The 17,096-nt window shown below is 41.0% G+C and overlaps 1 protein-coding gene across 8 annotated transcripts in view; it reads right to left on the bottom strand.

Moving 5' to 3' along the window:
• SMG7 (SMG7 nonsense mediated mRNA decay factor) overlaps positions 1-17,096 on the bottom strand; it is a 92,673-nt gene that overhangs the window by 2,608 nt on the left and 72,969 nt on the right. For 3 of the 8 annotated variants that reach the window (XM_040446554.1, XM_040446557.1, XM_040446551.1), the window contains 13 exons: positions 16,667-16,823; positions 15,511-15,581; positions 14,366-14,426; positions 10,749-10,868; positions 9,478-9,904; positions 7,526-7,670; positions 6,662-7,041; positions 5,615-5,986; positions 4,699-4,848; positions 2,672-2,752; positions 1,557-1,716; positions 711-881; positions 449-594 (listed from right to left, as the gene is read on the bottom strand). In XM_040446554.1, coding sequence (XP_040302488.1) covers positions 449-594; positions 711-881; positions 1,557-1,716; positions 2,672-2,752; positions 4,699-4,848; positions 5,615-5,986; positions 6,662-7,041; positions 7,526-7,670; positions 9,478-9,904; positions 10,749-10,868; positions 14,366-14,426; positions 15,511-15,581; positions 16,667-16,823 — 2,441 coding nt within the window. The remainder of the gene's footprint in view (positions 1-448; positions 595-710; positions 882-1,556; positions 1,717-2,671; positions 2,753-4,698; positions 4,849-5,614; positions 5,987-6,661; positions 7,042-7,525; positions 7,671-9,477; positions 9,905-10,748; positions 10,869-14,365; positions 14,427-15,510; positions 15,582-16,666; positions 16,824-17,096) is intronic. The other 5 variants (XM_040446556.1, XM_040446558.1, XM_040446555.1 and 2 more) reach the window with 4 other exon arrangements.

Below are 17,096 nucleotides of genomic sequence, written 5' to 3'. Positions count from 1 at the left end.
TTTTTATAACCAGATGATTTTAAACCAGAAAAGGTGAAAGCAGTTTTCACTAAAACTCAGTGCCACGTGAGACCACAGAATATTTACTATAAAGATTTTAGGCAAACAAAACATTTCCAAAATTAGACACTCTTCTTTTACTTGTTTACAAAAGGCTTCAATCAAACATTCCAAAATGAATCACAATTTTGACCTTAGAATGCAACTAAAACCTTTGTTTCTGTCCCCGCCCCTGTCCCCAGGATAACTGCTTTATCAGCAGAGAATTCACAAATTAAAAACAACTTCCTCTTCAAGAATCTTCTAAGGCAGATCATGTTTCTAGGACTTAGCTAGATATGTGCTATAGATCAATCAGTTCTAAGGGCCTTAGGAATGAGCCTAGCTATTTACGTGAACAAAAGCAGAAACAGCTCTCGCGGCTCTTGTTTTCCTAAAACTCACTCACCTTTAGGCTTTCCATGAGGACAGCAGAGGAATCCTCCATGGAGGGGCCGTGGCCTGTCCAGGTGCCACTTGGAGTGCTGGCCTGATGCCAACTGCTCTCAGAGGCTGATGTTGCCGAGAGATAATCAATGCCGAACCCACCCATGGCTGAGAGATGCAAAGAGATAAGAATTCAAGATGTTCTATCATTGCCAAACACCAAACACCAGAGAAGGGCAGAGTAAGTGACTTCACTCTCACTAGGCAAGAAGTCTGGACCTCACCTGGCTTATCAGTTTTCCACCGATCTGCAGTTCTCCTATCCCTGTTATCTGGAGTCCCAATAGGTCCAAAGTTGGAGAATGGAACAGAATTATGGTTATGTGTTGGAGGGGAGCTCGGCAGGCTGCTTGGGTTAGAGGAATGGGGAGACTGGCTGGCTGGTGTTGAATGATCTAGTAAATACCAACAATAAAACAACATAAGACATTAAATAGATGTTCCACAAACATACCAAGAACTTGAGTTTTCTGTAGATCTGATCACTTAAATTCTACTAAAAATAACCACAGGGCTTTGGGACAAAGGTAAAAATAAGGGCCCCCAAAGGGACTCTGCCAGATGCACTAATCCGTCTTAAGGCATACTCCTTGCTTTAGAAAAACAAAAAAAGCAAAACCAAGCAGACAATTTTGTGCATGCACTATTTTGGCATGTCTGTTTCAGATAAATTATCTACTGGTATTCTCTAATTGCCTAACCTTAAGAATTACTATTAAATCAAACTCCAAGTATAAACTTGGGATTAAAAAACCCCTCTATTTTAAAAAGTTCAACTTTTCCCACAAAGAATGAGTATCTACAAACCAAACTAAAAAACAGCTGGAAACCTTAAGCTAAAACCCATATTTTTCTCCCTTACAACTCTGCTCGTTATGGATGTAAGAAAAAGCTTTTTTTAGTGGCATTTATTTCATGAACTGGCTCATCAGGCTTTTTTCCTATTTTCGTTCAGAAATTACTTAAAAAACAGAACAGCTAATATATTTATAATGTAAAATCATACTGATTCACCATCAGTTTGAGGGTATTAGAAATGCAAGGTCTGTAATTTAAAGACTAGCCAATACCTGAACTGGCAGGAAGTGATGGAGACCACGGGGTCCCTTCAAAGAGGGAGTACAGTGATGTCTCCTGGGGGGCCAGCGAAGGATTAAGTTCTGTTTTGGAGCTGGTTGTCAGGTTTTTCCCATATACCTCATTGAACATACTGTTATTTGGGTATCTTTCCTGAAAGACAATGACAACCAAATTATAAACTCACTGCAAGGAAAGAGATTTCAGCAAATGCAATGTTCATGTTCATGAATGACTGATACACTTTAAGCTTTTCTTTTTTTAAATTTTTTTTTTTCAATGTTTATTTATTTTTGGGACAGAGAGAGACAGAGCACGAACGGGGGAGGGGCAGAGAGAGAGGGAGACACAGAATCGGAAACAGGCTCCAGGCTCTGAGCCATCAGCCCAGAGCCCGACGCGGGGCTCGAACTCACGGACCGCGAGATCGTGACCTGGCTGAAGTCGGATGCCCAACCGACTGTGCCACCCAGTCGCCCCAAGCTTTTCTTTTTTTAAAAAGTTTACTTGTTTATTTTGACAGAGGGAGAAAGTGTGCATGTGCACCTGTGTGCGCACGTGCATGCACACACACAAGTGGGGGAGGGGCAGAGAGAGAGGGAAGGAGAACCCCAAGCAGGCTCCGTGCTGTTGGCCTGCAGCCTGAAGTGGGACTCAAACTCAGGTACCATGAGATCATGACCTGAGCCACAATCGAGTCAGACGCTTAACTGACTGAGCCACCCAGGTGCCCCACTTTAAGCTTTTCTTAGTAAAACAAACTTTTGAAGACTTTTGTTTCTTTTGGTTTCCCTGTTAAATTCATTTTCCCTCACCCTTTATTTTCTCTATGTAAACAACCCAGATTAAAAAGTACAAGTAATTCACTTGGCTGAACAACAGAGCCCTAAGGATTTCCATATTAATGAGAAGTTAAAGGGTTCAAATTTATAACAAACAAGTATCTCATATACCCAAATCAGAGAGAGAGACAGAGGATAAAAAATCTGGAAGGCAGCAATATATGGGAGAGAAAGCAAGAGAAAAATAGGGGTACTGAAATAGAACGGGAAAGGAAGTTCCAGCCTACAATAAAAGCACAATGCAGGATCCTTCACTGTTGACCCACCTGATTGAGAGAGAATCCGGTGAGGGACAAGAAAGAGGATGAGTGTGACATGAGCTCCGAGGGCTTCTCCAACAAGGATTTCTTCACAGTGCCAGAAAGAAAAAAAGTAGTTACATTATGGCCTCCATTTTCTTAGTATCAATCTTAAGTCCCTACACAACCAGAGTAGAGGACCACCAGTTAAGCATACTTGTACTTACCTGTCATGTACAGTGTCGGGCTCAGAAGATGTGAATTACATATTCCTACCATGACACCAGCTACATGCCAGTTGCCACAGGTGAGTCAGAACCCTCCCGGATCAATACCTCTAATCTAGCACAGAGATCCTGGCAGGGACCAGGGACGCTGGAAAATGGCAGTTCTGAGTGTTTACTAGCAGGAACTTTCCCAAATCCCCTTGTTAAGAGGTGCATTTAAAATACTCTCAAAACAAGACACTGAACTGATCTGGCAGTCTTTTTCCCCCAATTTTTAAAACACTCACATTAATGACTTAAAGGCTTTCAAATCTATTTGACAACTGGTTTTGTCAACATGGTTCCTAAACAGCTATTTGTGGTATATATTAAAATAGTTGCTGAAGTTGAGCTTACAGGTACTGGCTCTAAGAAAACTACCAGGAGAAAAAAAAAAGCTGAATCTCTGATGCTCACTGTCCTTGAACGGTAGGTCAGCAAAGCATTTATTAAATGTCTGCCACATGCAAGGCACTGTCACACACATTGTATCATTAACAATGTTAAATATAGAAAGTATTGTATATATGTTTTGTAAACATGGGGAAAACAACCCTAAAACACTACCCTCCATGTCCACTTGCACCACCACCAGTTTCGTTGTGAATGGAGCGGCGGGGGGGGGGGGGAGGGGGAGCATGGCGGGAACCAGGGAGCCATTAATGAGTTGTTCGAGAGGCAACCCCCTGGCCTTCAAGCCGCACGAGCAGAGAAGCAGCAAGAAAGGCAAACACACGGAGCCAACAGCTTAGCAGTTAGGTTTCCCACAAACCCCTAGGTGCCATCACTGCGCTCTCCTTCAGTTTCTAGGGGATCTCTTATTTCTCTCACTTGGGGGAAGAGTGGCGGTCTCTTTGCCCACTCACGAAATTCAAGCGCCAGGGATGGCAGCTTCTATCACGAGAGATGTGAAGCTTTTATTTCTCCTAATCCTAAAGCCAATGCATTTTAACCTTATGAACGTTTTCTGGCCTCATGTTTATGGGAAAGAAATAGCAAAAAAGTAGAACTCTGAATTGTTTTTCTGTTTTGCTAAGATGGAGTAGAGAAAGGGAAAAAGTTTCTAGCATACGTCTTCCCAATTTTTTTACATGCTCCCCCACCTTCGCAGAATGCTACGTAAACATCAATGAGCATATACAAGGCCATCCTTTGAAATGCTAGAGGATTGTTTTAAAAAGATACCACTAATCAAAAAAAAAAAAAAAAAGATACCACTAATCAATACATAAGGCTTTATTTTATGTCATCCTACTTATTTCTCTCTGTATTCACTCATTTATGGCACGCCGTTTCTAAATGGAATTCTCTTCATTTTTACTCATTCTGTTTATGAATCTCACTCTGAATTGAAGTCAGGGCTCTTAGTTAACCAAACAGAAAAGAGCTACATACTCTTCAATAATGTCACTAAAAAATCTAGAATATTTATATGAAGAAAAATCTCACTGCTCCTGAGCAAGATTAAACGATCCTTGAAACTGCTGGGTTTAGATGGAAGTACACCTGCAAAGTAAGTTAATTTGCCAGCATCACATCCTATGAACAGCCCTGAATAACACTTACAACAAAGCTAGGACTCGGAGATTTAGAACCATGGAGTCAGAAAGGTTTTGCCATATTCTACTACCGTTTGAAGGTTAGCTTTGGCAGTGAAGAAATAAATTGTACAATTCTGTAAAGAAAGAAAGCTCAAAGCTCCAGAAAAAAAGAAACCATCTATTCCAAGGACTACAAAATCTCAGGAAAGAAGCTGGGGTTAGAGCAAGAATTACGTCAAATACATACAAAGAGGCTCCGTCCAGGAAGAGAGGCGAGAGGGCCCAGCAGAGCTGGGTAAAGATCAGGAGGGTTAGAAAAAATCAGCTCTTCCTCTTCCTCCAAGGCAGCCAGACTCTTTAACAGGTCCGGAGGAAGCAGAGGGGAGCCCTTGGGGTCCTAGTGACAGAAAGGATCACAGTGAGATGTAGTAAGGGATGACAAAAGCACAAAGGAGTAGCAGCACAGTTAGGGGGACAGAGGTAAGTACAGTCAAGCAGAAAAATCCCAGGGAGACGGTACTACGCAAAGAAAAAGCTCTGAAACAAGCAAGGTGACACAGGACAGTGGTAGTGAAAGAGCAAGACGGTAGAAAGGAGCAAAAACCACTGACAAACAAGGAGCAGCACATCAAAGGTTAACGCGGCCAGTGAGGAAAACAATGCGTAGCAGGGTGATCAGTGTGATCTTGGGCTAACAGAGAAACAGCTCTTTTTAAAAGTTACACATACACACCCATTTCTTGTGAATAAAGAGAGAAAGGAAGGAGAGCTCCACTATCGAAGATAACTGGCTGACTTCGTTCCTCTCAGAAAGCAATTTGTTTAAATACGCAGTAAACCTATTTTTAAACTCAGATGATTCAGCCCAACTGAGAGGAGCTTTGTTTCACGATTCCCCAATATGCCGCGTGCAAGATTTCTGCACATGATTTCTCTGCCAGACCACTACAGTCCACATCAGTGACAGAGCCCCTCGCTCCTCCGAATCCAACAGACTGTGCCAGTGTGTGGAGGAGACCAGGAGCCACACCAGGTGCCGGGCAGCGTGCCGCAGCGCTAACGAATCGGAGAGTGGCCTTTACAAGCATCTGCTTTAGAAATTCGAAAGATACGCAGCCCCACACCTATGTCCGCTGTGTCTGGTGATGGGAAAGGACACACACCTCAAATGGCATCCTGGGCACAGGATCCTGCTCTGGACGGAAGACTCCTGGTGACCGTTTGCCTCTGCGGTCCACACTTGCTTGCTGGGCCATGACAGCTCTGTTATCAGCCATGCTGTAGGAAGAATCCCAGTAGAACTCTGGGACCTTGACTTCTGAGGGATTATGGTTATATGGCTCCATGGGAAAAGGCTTCATTTTTTTCTCTAGAGGCTGCTGCTGCATTACAGGAGGTTGCAATGACGGCTCAAACAGTTTTATGGGGTCTTGGGGCTGAAGGTAGTAGGACTGTTTCACAGGCATGATTTTCCCTAATGGGCCTTGAACCTGAGGGGGATTCCACAGCTGTTTGGAGGCATCTGCCTGTTGATACTAAAAAAGAGATGCTTGTCATCAAGATGAGGATAAAATGCAATGTTACATTCAATACTCAGGAAATCACAAAACGAACTTGAGAAACTTAACTGACAAAACTCAGTTTCCTTTACCCTTTATGTTTTTCAATACGCAGAGCTTTCTCGGATGATGGGCACTGAACTCACCTTCTCTTTCAGTTCAATTATTTATGAGGTTTAATGAACAAATGAAAGCGTGTGTGCTATGTGTGTGTGTTCCCCCTTCCCAGCCCAAGTACTGTGGGGTTGATGATATTTAAGAATGGTGTCATAGCTTTCTTAACACCTCATCAAGATTATGATTCTATTTCCCTCCTGTAGTTTATTTTCAAATAGGAGAATTATTTATACAAAGTTCTTCTCTACAAAGTTGACAAGCAGCAGCAGCAAAGAACAGTAGTTAAGATCTATTATCCTTTACAAAGGAGAAAGGGAAACATCTGAACTTCCCTAAACAGCAGAGAGAGTGTATTCTTCTCCATAATCCTTCCATAGCAGAAGCATCTGGAAAGCTTAAGTAGTAAGCTTTGGTAATTTTGGTATTTCTAATTAACCAAAGTAAGTTTGGTATTTCTAATTAACCAACCACTGGACCATTCTAGTCTCCCCTCCTCCTGATCTTGGCTGGACGGTACGCACAACTGTGACTCACCTGCTGGAACCCAGAGTGGTGAGGAGGGCTTTTCCCCAAAGCCGGCACGGCTTTTGTGGGGGATTGCTGCTGAGCTAGAGCTTGAACCTGCAACTGGCTTGTGGACTGTGCTGTCGGCTGAGCTGGTAAAGATGTAAGGGGTTGCTGGGAAGGTGGCTGTGGCTGTTGAGGTCCCTGGTTCATTGGCCCTGGTCCAGAGGGCCGTTGCTGGCTGTAAGGAATGTGGGACTGTTTCCCAGCTTGCACCTGGTTTCCTGCTGGAGAGTGAGCTGTAGGCTGAAGAAAGGTTCCTGGGACAGAAACACCAGCTGGGAAGGTGTAACCTGAGCCCATAGAAAATGCCACAGGAGGGGGAATAACATATGTTGGGGGCGGGAACCCTTCAAAATAGAAGAACATAGCAGCTTTAGTTCTAAAGACACTTAGCAAAAGAAAGGCAAAAATAAGTCATTTGGGGGTAAGGTGGGGTAGGGTAGAAGAAGAGGTCTTCTAATAAATTAAAAACGGCAGGAATCAGACATCAAGTAAGACTGATCAAGCATCAATCTTTAACTTGATTTCAAGAATTAAATACAGAGTATTGGCTGCTATTTCTATCCACTGAATCAAGTGGAGCATTCTCAAGGTGGTTTCTTAAATGCTATGTTTAGTGATAGGAATTCCTTCATGATAACAAACATGCATTTGTATATATACTACAGAGAAATGGTTCAAAAAGAACTTAGTAAGCATCAGAGAAAAGAGAACTTCCTTCTACCTTTTAACATTATGGTTTAGTAATGAAACTCTGACAGAGTATAAATTATTCAATGAGGGAGCAGAAACTCCTATACAGATGAGATTAAGTAGAAAATGTGTATTTACCTGGCCGGCTAGGAAGAGGAGGGAAGGCTCCAGGGTGATGAATGGGGATGAACTGGGAGTTACTTGCTTGACTTGGGGTTTGAGTTACAGGTGTTTTCCTGGCTTCAGACACTGGAGTCTTTCTTAGTTCTGTCTGGGATTTCACCTATGACCAACAAAAGCAAAACCATCTATAATAATCTGAAACTCAAATGTATCACAAAGAAGCACCTCTAAGAAAGAATTTAAAACCCCATTACGTCAAAAAAAAAAAAAAAAAAAAAAAAAGCATATGAAGGTATCTAATACCTAAATAAAAAGTGGGGGAAAAAAATCAAAACAAATTATTTGTCAATTAAAGATAGAAGGGTTTCGTTTAATTGGTGTGATGATTTTGCTTACATAAAATCATGAACATACTAAATACAGAAAGGACCTGAGAGCTCATTTGTTTGACAAATGAGACATCTGATACCAACAGGTTAAAAAACTTGCCTATAATCTTAAGCCACCTATTATGGGCTCCAGGGCCCTTTATACTCAAATTCATTAGACAACAAACATGGATAATGAATTAATAATGATGAGTAACTCACAGGAGAGACGCTTTGGCCCTCAGTTTAATTTCATCTGGGCAGCCTCAAGCATACCAGTCAGGCATCCACCGTCCACCCCCAATGCTACCACCCCTTTAGAATAAGGATACTGTCAGCAGTAAGAACAGAGGCCAACATTCTACACCATGAGCTACAGAGAGTAAGATGTCACATGCATTGCTCAAATTGAGTAAAATGAAGGAAAACAGGTACATTTACAGAGAACTTAGGATGAGGTAAAGAGAGGTGATACACTGACTCCTGTCAAGCTTTCTTTAATCGTCTGGAGGCAGATTTAAGAGGGATGAGAGACCAGAAAGGGGATGCTCAGACTGGCCCTTGCTGGGAGGCAGCTGCAGAGAACGGAGGCAGAGCAGGCAGGACATACTAGACTCACCCCTCAAACACTGGTCCTCCAGCTTTCTACAGTTCATCTGGCTTATTCTCGGTCTTTCCCCAGCACCTCCCTCTCCCCATGCCTTTTCTCAATCTCTGCCCTGTTTTTCTCTGTTTCTCTATTAATCTTAAAATGCAACTATTATGTGCTTATTTCTCTCCTTCTCAAAAAAACTCTGTAGATGAAACAGGCTGAAGGCACTGTTTATATCTGCAAGCAGCCTTCAATAATGTAATGTTCCTTGTGCCTACTGCAAACAAATACATTTGCCAATATGCTAACAAATCACATGGCTATTTAGGTATTTGTTCAGACGTGAATGGTATCAATGAAACCAGCACAGAACAAAGATCATCTTTGTTTACATGAAATCATCTCTATCTCCTCTTTGGAAAGGTTTAAGAAAAAGTCACAAATAACTGAGTAGTGTTTACCTTTTCCCAGCAAGAGACTTAAACTCTTGCTTTACAAACTCCCATGAGCCAGGATAACACTAAAGTGATACAATGCCACCGGCTGGGACAGGTATCAATGTCAAGAAAAAGTCTCATCTTTTTCCAAGAATATATTTTATCTTTTTTAGTGAATCTGAAAAAAAACCCTATAAGCCTTAATATACTCTTGGTCCTACTTACTGGCTCTGTACAAGACCCTACATTTCCCAATAGAACACTAACAAATGGCAGTTACACCTTCTAAAGCAAACAGAATTCTTTGCGGAACTGACAGCTCTGGTCATTTCAAACTACCTAACTGAAAGGATTGACAGAAATGTCAAGACAGGTTGAGATTTTTTTCACTCACATTACAATTTCTACAGGTTGATGGAGTAGCCACCTACCACAGCTCTTTACATGACCTTACTGTGCCGCATTCAAGCTTCCAGAAGAGCCAACTCTCAAGCTTTAGGAACAAAATGAAAAATCTTGCCTTTTGTGTGAGCCTTCCTCTACCTGCGTTATAGTTCAAATACAGCTTACCTGCACTGCCACATTCTGCTTTCCTGTTTCCTGTAACTTTTCTAAGGTGCATTTCTTGGTTTCTGTTTTCCTCTTGTTGTTGTCCTTCTTTCCATCATTCTTAGTTACAGTTATTCCTTTGCTATAGTCCCTTCTCACCTCTTTGGGAGGAAAACTTCTTCCTTGGTCTCTGTTCACTTCGCGCGGCTTAATGTTCTCTTTGAAGGTGACCATTGGTTTCTCTCCTGTGTCACAGTTGTTGCTTAGATTACGGCCCGTGGACAGCACTGATTTCAGTCCTGGGTTCCCGTCCGCAGCCAGTGACTCTATCATGGATGTTTCTTGCAGAATGAGGTTCTCTTTGGCTTCACTGGGGTCTTCCAGTATTAACTCAGGAATTTCTGTGATAAACAACAATTTCCCTACCTCATTTTCACACTGAATCAGCCTAAAAAAGTAAAAATAAATCCACATATGAAAACCATAAACCTAAAAAACAATAACAATGGGACTGTGCATGGACCCAACAGTCAAGTAAGTACATTCCCAGCCCTAAAGACTTAGAGACAGCAAGATATTACAGTGTAATATTTTTATATAGCATAAAAAGCAGTTACAGAAAAACTCAAATCCTCATTATCCCTTAGCATCACCACACATTCCCACGCCCCTTTAATGCTTTCTAGTAACGACAGCTATATTTACTGAGCATGTCTTAAGTACAAGGCCCTAGACCAGACCCTTGAAGTAGTGATCTGTAATTCCTGTTTTATAGGTGTGAAAACTAGAGCTCAGAGGGATTAAATTCATTCAAGCATGCAACCAGTTAAGTGCTTACAGTAGTAGGACAGGAGCCTGCATATAAAAATTAATCTGAAATAGTTACTGACTTTGGAAAGGTTAGAATCACCTGGGGAGATCCTAAAGACACACACCTCGGGGAGTGGCAGAACTAGAAACCTATCTGACTCTAGTCTATCCTGACTGAAATGGACCGCCACGACCCTGTCAACACAAATCACCATCCCTGTGAACATACAATTTTGTTAGATTTACACAGATATTTACAAATGAGAGCAGAAGTTCATGATTAACAAGGGAGACAATGCTTATTTCTCTACACTAGGCAGTGTAATGGGGAGCACAGAGATTAAATAGAGTATACTTATGATCACAGGGTCATAATTTGATGATGTGTTACCAGCATCCTGGCTTACGAGTTTATAATCAAGAGCATCGTACCAGAGCCTAAAACACATGTGGGGTGTGTAAGTGTATCTGATAAGAAATACCTTGGCTGATTATCAGCAATCCATTTGCCTATAGAGATCAAGCGCTGCTGTCGTATTTGTCGTTGCTGACCTTCTTTGTCTCCTGTAATACCCTGGTGGCCTTTGGAGAAATCCAAGTTCCTAAAATCGAGATAAGCACAAATTACACAAAATTAAACTTCTAAAGGTATTTCCCAGGCAACCACATTTACCTAATTTAAATGCAATGGTTTCAGATTTTTCCACACAGGCTAGCTACTAAATTCAATCGACTGCATTTTGAATGTATGTTGCCGAAGATTTTAAATATAGTGAAGCAAAACAAAAAAGACAATATGCATTTGCATATTTTTACTCAGATTTTACTTTCTAATTGAGCTAAAATAAGTCACAACTTTTATTTAAAAAGATACTTTTACTGTAAGAACGAAAGTTTTCATCAACACTTACCTTGCATTCTATATAATTTGCTTGAAATGACCACTGTAATGCTAAGGGTCTCCGAGTATGCCTATTCTAATAAACAGTATTAATCTATCTACTTTAGGTGGCCCTAAATCAGAAAAATGTATTTATATCAAAAAATATATACAGCAAAAAGCTCATTGACATTAGAAAGGTAAATCAACCTGAAAAAAATAAGGATTTTCAGATTTTTCCTCATTAAACTCAGTATTATTTTTAAGTATCTAAGAATTGTCAGGCTGCAGGATAGATGCTGAAGACACAAAGAAAAATGAGATAGAGAAACAGTATCTCCCTAAGGAAGACATAATTATAAATCAATCTGATAAGTACTGTAAGAAAAACTACGCAAATAAGCATAGTTAACAGGAAGGCTAGTTCCTTCTGCTAAGCTCTGAAAAGACTTCACAGATTAAGTTATTACCTGAGCTGGACCTTGGCAGGTGTGTTAAGTGTTTACAGGCTAGTAAGAGAAGGGCAGAAGAGGAAATGGGGCTGCTCTAGGCATGGCATGAACAATGTGTCAGAGGAATAAAAACAAAGTTACTCAAGAAAAGGACCTAGCCAACGTATACTACGTTAAGGATTGGGGGCAGGTGGCAGAAAATACCACTGAGAAACTAAGCACTTGGACATGAAGCTAAAAAAGATATTGGAGGGGCGCCTGGGTGGCGCAGTCGGTTAAGCGTCCGACTTCAGCCAGGTCACGATCTCGCGGTCCGTGAGTTCAAGCCCCGCGTCGGGCTCTGAGCTGATGGCTCAGAGCCTGGAGCCTGTTTCCGATTCTGTGTCTCCCTCTCTCTCTGCCCCTCCCCCGTTCATGCTCTGTCTCTCTCTGTCCCAAAAATAAATAAACGTTGAAAAAAAAAAAAAAAAAGATATTGGAACAATTGGGGATGAGCGAACTGAAGTCTTTGCGTTATTAATGGGACTTCAACAGGTCTGTATTTTTAAAAATATAATCGTGAAAGCAGGGCAGAAATGAGCTACAGGAGAGGGAATCTAAGTAGGGAGGTTGATTAGGAAGCTTTTTATACTGCAGGTTAATGGTGATAAAAGCCTGAACTATATAGGGAAATAAATGGGAGGAGGTGGGTCTAAAAGGCATTTTAGACACAGAATTACAAAGACTTGGTGAGAAAGATTAATGGAAATAAGGATTTTTTTTAGAGTTCATGTAGGTGGATAATGGCACACAGATAAATATAGAAGGATTATTTTTTTGCTGACCTAACAGGAAAATACAAGCTCATTTTGGGTCATGTTAAAGTTTGAAATGCACAGGGAGATCAGACTATTAAACTATGAGTCAGAAAAAAAGTCAGACACTGAAACTTTTGGGCTTAGTTACTATCCAAGAGATGAATGCTTCAGACAAAAGGATGGATTTGATCACCAGGGAGAATATAGAAAATGGGAAGGAAAGGGCAGGGAAGAACCCTGGAGGATAATATTCTGAGTGATGTGGTACAAGGGACTGAACTAAGAAACACAGCTAAGAAAAAAGGAGGCTTCATATAGGAGTGGGATTAATAAACTCAATGCTAGAGAAAATTACACAGGATGAAAATTATAAAGAAGTCAATGGAGTTTGGTAACCAGAAACACACTGACAGTTTAAGTTGAATGAGGCTGAGAAATGACTGGGAGTGAGGTGGGGTCAGTAAAGTTCTCACACACAGTTCTCACACACTATGCTTTTAAGAAGTTTGATGATGGGGGTGCCTGAGTGGCTCAGGTGGTTAAGTGACCGAGTCTTGATTTCGGCTCAGGTCATGATCTCATGGTTTGTGGGTTTGAGCCTTGTGTTGGACTGTGCACTGACAGTGCAGGGCCTACCTGGAATTCTCCCTCTCTCCTTATCTTTCTGTCTTGCCCCTGCTTGTGCTCTCTCTCAAGAATAAAAAATAAACATTAAAAAAAAAAGTTTGATGACGAAGAGAAAGATAGAGCAACATCCCAGGAAGAAAGGGTTGTCAATTTTACTTTAAAAAAAATTTTTTTTTTTCAACGTTTATTTATTTTTGGGACAGAAAGAGACAGAGCATGAACGGGGGAGGGGCAGAGAGAGAGGGAGACACAGAATCGGAAACAGGCTCCAGGCTCTGAGCCATCAGCCCAGAGCCCGACGCGGGGCTCGAACTCACGGACCGTGAGATCGTGACCTGGCTGAAGTCGGACGCTTAACCGACTGCGCCACCCAGGCGCCCCTCAATTTTACCTTTTTTTTTTTTTTTTCTTTTTCTTTTTTTTCACGTGCAGCGCCTCATTTGGATGTGTCTGGAGTCTTGGAAGCTTGACTACCCTACGTTCTCCTACAAATGGACCTTGAGAGCTTGTTTGGAGGTTTTAGCAGGGGAGCGCAGCTACTCGTATACCCTTGACCGAAGAACGGTCCTCCTCTATCGGGGAAGGTCGTCCTCTTCGACCGAGCGCGCAGCTTCGGGAGGGACGCACATGGAGCGGTGAGGTAGGAAGGGGACACCCGCCTAGCCAGCCAGATCAGCCGAATCAACCCTGGCGATCAATGGGGTGACAGATGTCGCAGCCAGATCGCCCTCACATCCTCAATTTTACTTTTTAAAAAGAACAGGGTACACCTGAATGTTAGCAGGCCAAAAGGAAGTAACCAGCTGTTAAATAAAAAGATACTGAACTACAACACAGAGAGAGGGTAACAGGTGGGGAGGCAGGAAGAGATAGGATCAAGGACACAGACCAAAGAGTTCAACCTGAAAAGGAGTAAGAAGTTCTTCCTCTAAGAAGAGACAAAAATGACTAGAAAAACAAATTGCTTTGTCATTATTAATGATATGAAAAATGTCAAGGAATATCCTTTGGTTTGCATTTGGTTCCCATTTTTGAGATTTCCCCTCTAATTTCAACAAAGTATAAAAAAATCCAGTGAATAAATACCACTTGGGAGAAGCAATTTTCTTCTTTTCCTTTCCTTCCCCCAAGTCTATAAAAGCACTCAGTATTGGCATTACAGAGCAATTAAAGGCATGACATACACAAATCTACTTCATATTAAAAACACTTTCGCTTTTAGTTGTTAAGAAAATAAGACAAAGCTGGGATAGATCAAAGGTTCTTCTACACCCAAGCCTGATTCCTAATTTTAATACTATAACCACTGATAATAAAATAAAGCTCCTTCAGCTGCCACCCACCTGAAAGAAGGTCTCAAAGCCAAGAATCCTTGTAACTCAAACTCCTCTGGAAGTGGTGTAGCTACAGAGGGGTAGAAATCAAGATTTGTAAAACATTTTAATTTAAAAACAGGTTACCTCTGCGCACTAGACGTTGTCCCCTAATACTTATCTACTACTCAGTGCCGAGGGGGATGGATACAATGGACTATTTTTTCCCTGGCAGCCTTAAAAATTCATAGCCCCACATCGGTAATCCCACTGTTTAGATTATTTCCTTGTTACTCAAAGTATTGAAAAACAACACCGACATCATCCAGGAGCTTGCAAGAAATGCAGAATGTTAGGCATTGTCCCAAACCTACTGAATCATAACTGCATTTTAACAAGACCCCAGGTGATTCATTTGCAAATTGCTTGAGAAGCACTGATCTGATGGAAGTAAGATCATCAGAAAGGAGTTAACCACAGATTGTTCAGTGCAGAATTATTTACAATGTGGAAAATTGTACAGCAAATGGACAGTGATTAAATACATTATGGCATATCCACAGGATGGAATACTATGCGGCCAGTAAAAAAAAAATCACACTTCAAATGTTTAAATGGCAAAGGGAAATGCTAACAATATAACATTAACTTTAAAAAGCAGGCACAAAGCTGTATCTGATATCAGTCATAGGCAGGTATGTATATGTACACTTAAGAAAAAGGTCCCAAGAAAATACACTATAATATGAACAATACAACGTATCTTTCTAAGAGAGAACCATGGGTGACTTATGTACTTAATGTTTGTATGTCCCAGATGTTCTATAATAAGCAGGTATTACTTTAACAGAGTAACGCTGTTCAAATTAATTCTCTTAAAAAAAAAAAAAAAAAAAAAAAAAAACAGTAAAAATGAGGAGGGAGGGAAGAAGCCGGAAAGAATTTAAAGGTATTGTACTCTCTGGACTCCTATTCAAACAGGAGCATATGCTGCTGAAAGAACTGGAAGAACATTACCTCTACTTCTATCCACTTATTCATGATAACTGCAGCATTGAAAGTCCCTTCTGAGTTACTGAACTTAAACGAAAACAAAACATGTTTTTCTCTCGCCTTAAGCCTACTATCAGTGATGGGGAATGATGTTAACAACATCAAGTTAAGTTAGCCCTTACCATTAGTACTTGAAAGATCCTCTTCATGGGGATGGAAACTATTTAGAAGAGAAATTAGCCAGGGCCAAATGCTGTAAATTAAAAAGACAATTCAGACTTTGTCTAAAATGGAGATACTAGAACACTAACAAGCCAGGACAATGTTATCTATAGGGCCTAGACTTTATTTACTTTCCCCTCTCGCTTCAGCATTTTCAATGCTGTATGATTTCCTAAAACCTATTTTCAAAGATGTCTGTCTAGGTAAAAGATACACCAGAAGGGTCATATTTGCACAATAGAGACCTACTACTGCAGGCCATTTCCCAGACTCCTAATTTAACAATTAGTGAAAATCGTTTGCCAGTTTTAAACATTGATAATTGGTACTTACTGGGAACACACTGACCAGAGAAACAACATATTATGTTTTGATAGAGCTGTCACACACATTATCAGTTGTGGAATCCACTGCTAGCTCTTAATCTGTGACGGGGTTGGGGTACACCATAGTCAAATCACATCCTTTGTTCAAAGTAATGACTACACCTTTTTCTTTATCATGTGAGAAAGTCCACACATTGTTAAAATACCAAGGTAAACTGAAAGTTTTCATTTGTTACCATAAAGTCAAAATCTCCTAAGAACCATCAGAATTATTCTGAGTAGAGATTAGAGAGAAAACGGTGAGAGCCAAAATAACTCCCAATCCTCTATGCTCAAAACAAGCAAATGTAACTCAAATGCAGTGTTACTGTAAGGCAGGACCAAAGAGCTTATGTATAGGAAATAATGGAAAAAGTAAAAAATCACTTCTCTTCAACTTCTAAACAGAAAATTGGAGCATACTGTAATGGGTAAGAAACAAACTGGTTTTTACTTCAATTTCATTTTGAAATGTGAAAAATGCTTTTTCCCTATGATTGCAGCCAGGAATTGGGGGGAGGGGGGGGACACACAGGGAGTCAGAAATCCTTAAGATTTTGCCTCACACAAGAAATTCAAACAAATAAATGAAAAACATACAAAGAGGTCTTCAGTTCAATTTCCAGAGAGTGGGTGAAAAACACAAAGTCTTCCATTGTTCAGATGTTGTGTTTTAGAGGCGGTTTCTACATATCCATGAATATCAAATAAACAAAGCACACAAACTAACATGAAATTCTAAGACACTTACTACTGTCTTTCATCCACCACTGCCTCCTGAAAGACCCTGGGTCTGAGTCTCAGCCAGTCCATGGAGACCTTGACTGCAGGAAGGGGATAGGCATTGTAGGACTCCTCCTGAGACTTGTTCTGGAGAGGACACTTGCACAGGATGCCAAGAAAAGACACTTAAAGAAAAAAAATGTATTCAGAAAACAAGATATTTGAAACAATGTACCAGTCCAAATTAAACTAGCATTATGAGACTTCTGCTGTATCCCCCTTAATGCTTGAATACTTCACAGTTTTGTTTTGGTTTTTTTTGACATTTATTTTTGAGAGACAGAGAGACAGAGCAGGAGCAGGGGAGGGGCAGAGAGGGAGACACAGAATTGGAAGCAGGCTCCAGGCTCTGAGCCATGAGCACAGAGCCTGACATGGGGCTCGAACCCACAAACCGT

This window comes from Herpailurus yagouaroundi, unplaced genomic scaffold (genome assembly GCF_014898765.1).
Source record: "Herpailurus yagouaroundi ecotype Mexico unplaced genomic scaffold, PumYag 195, whole genome shotgun sequence".
Taxonomy (NCBI): Eukaryota; Metazoa; Chordata; class Mammalia; order Carnivora; family Felidae; genus Herpailurus; species Herpailurus yagouaroundi.
The sequence above is the reverse complement of the archived record's forward strand: the minus strand, read 5'-3'. Positions and strand labels throughout refer to the sequence as shown.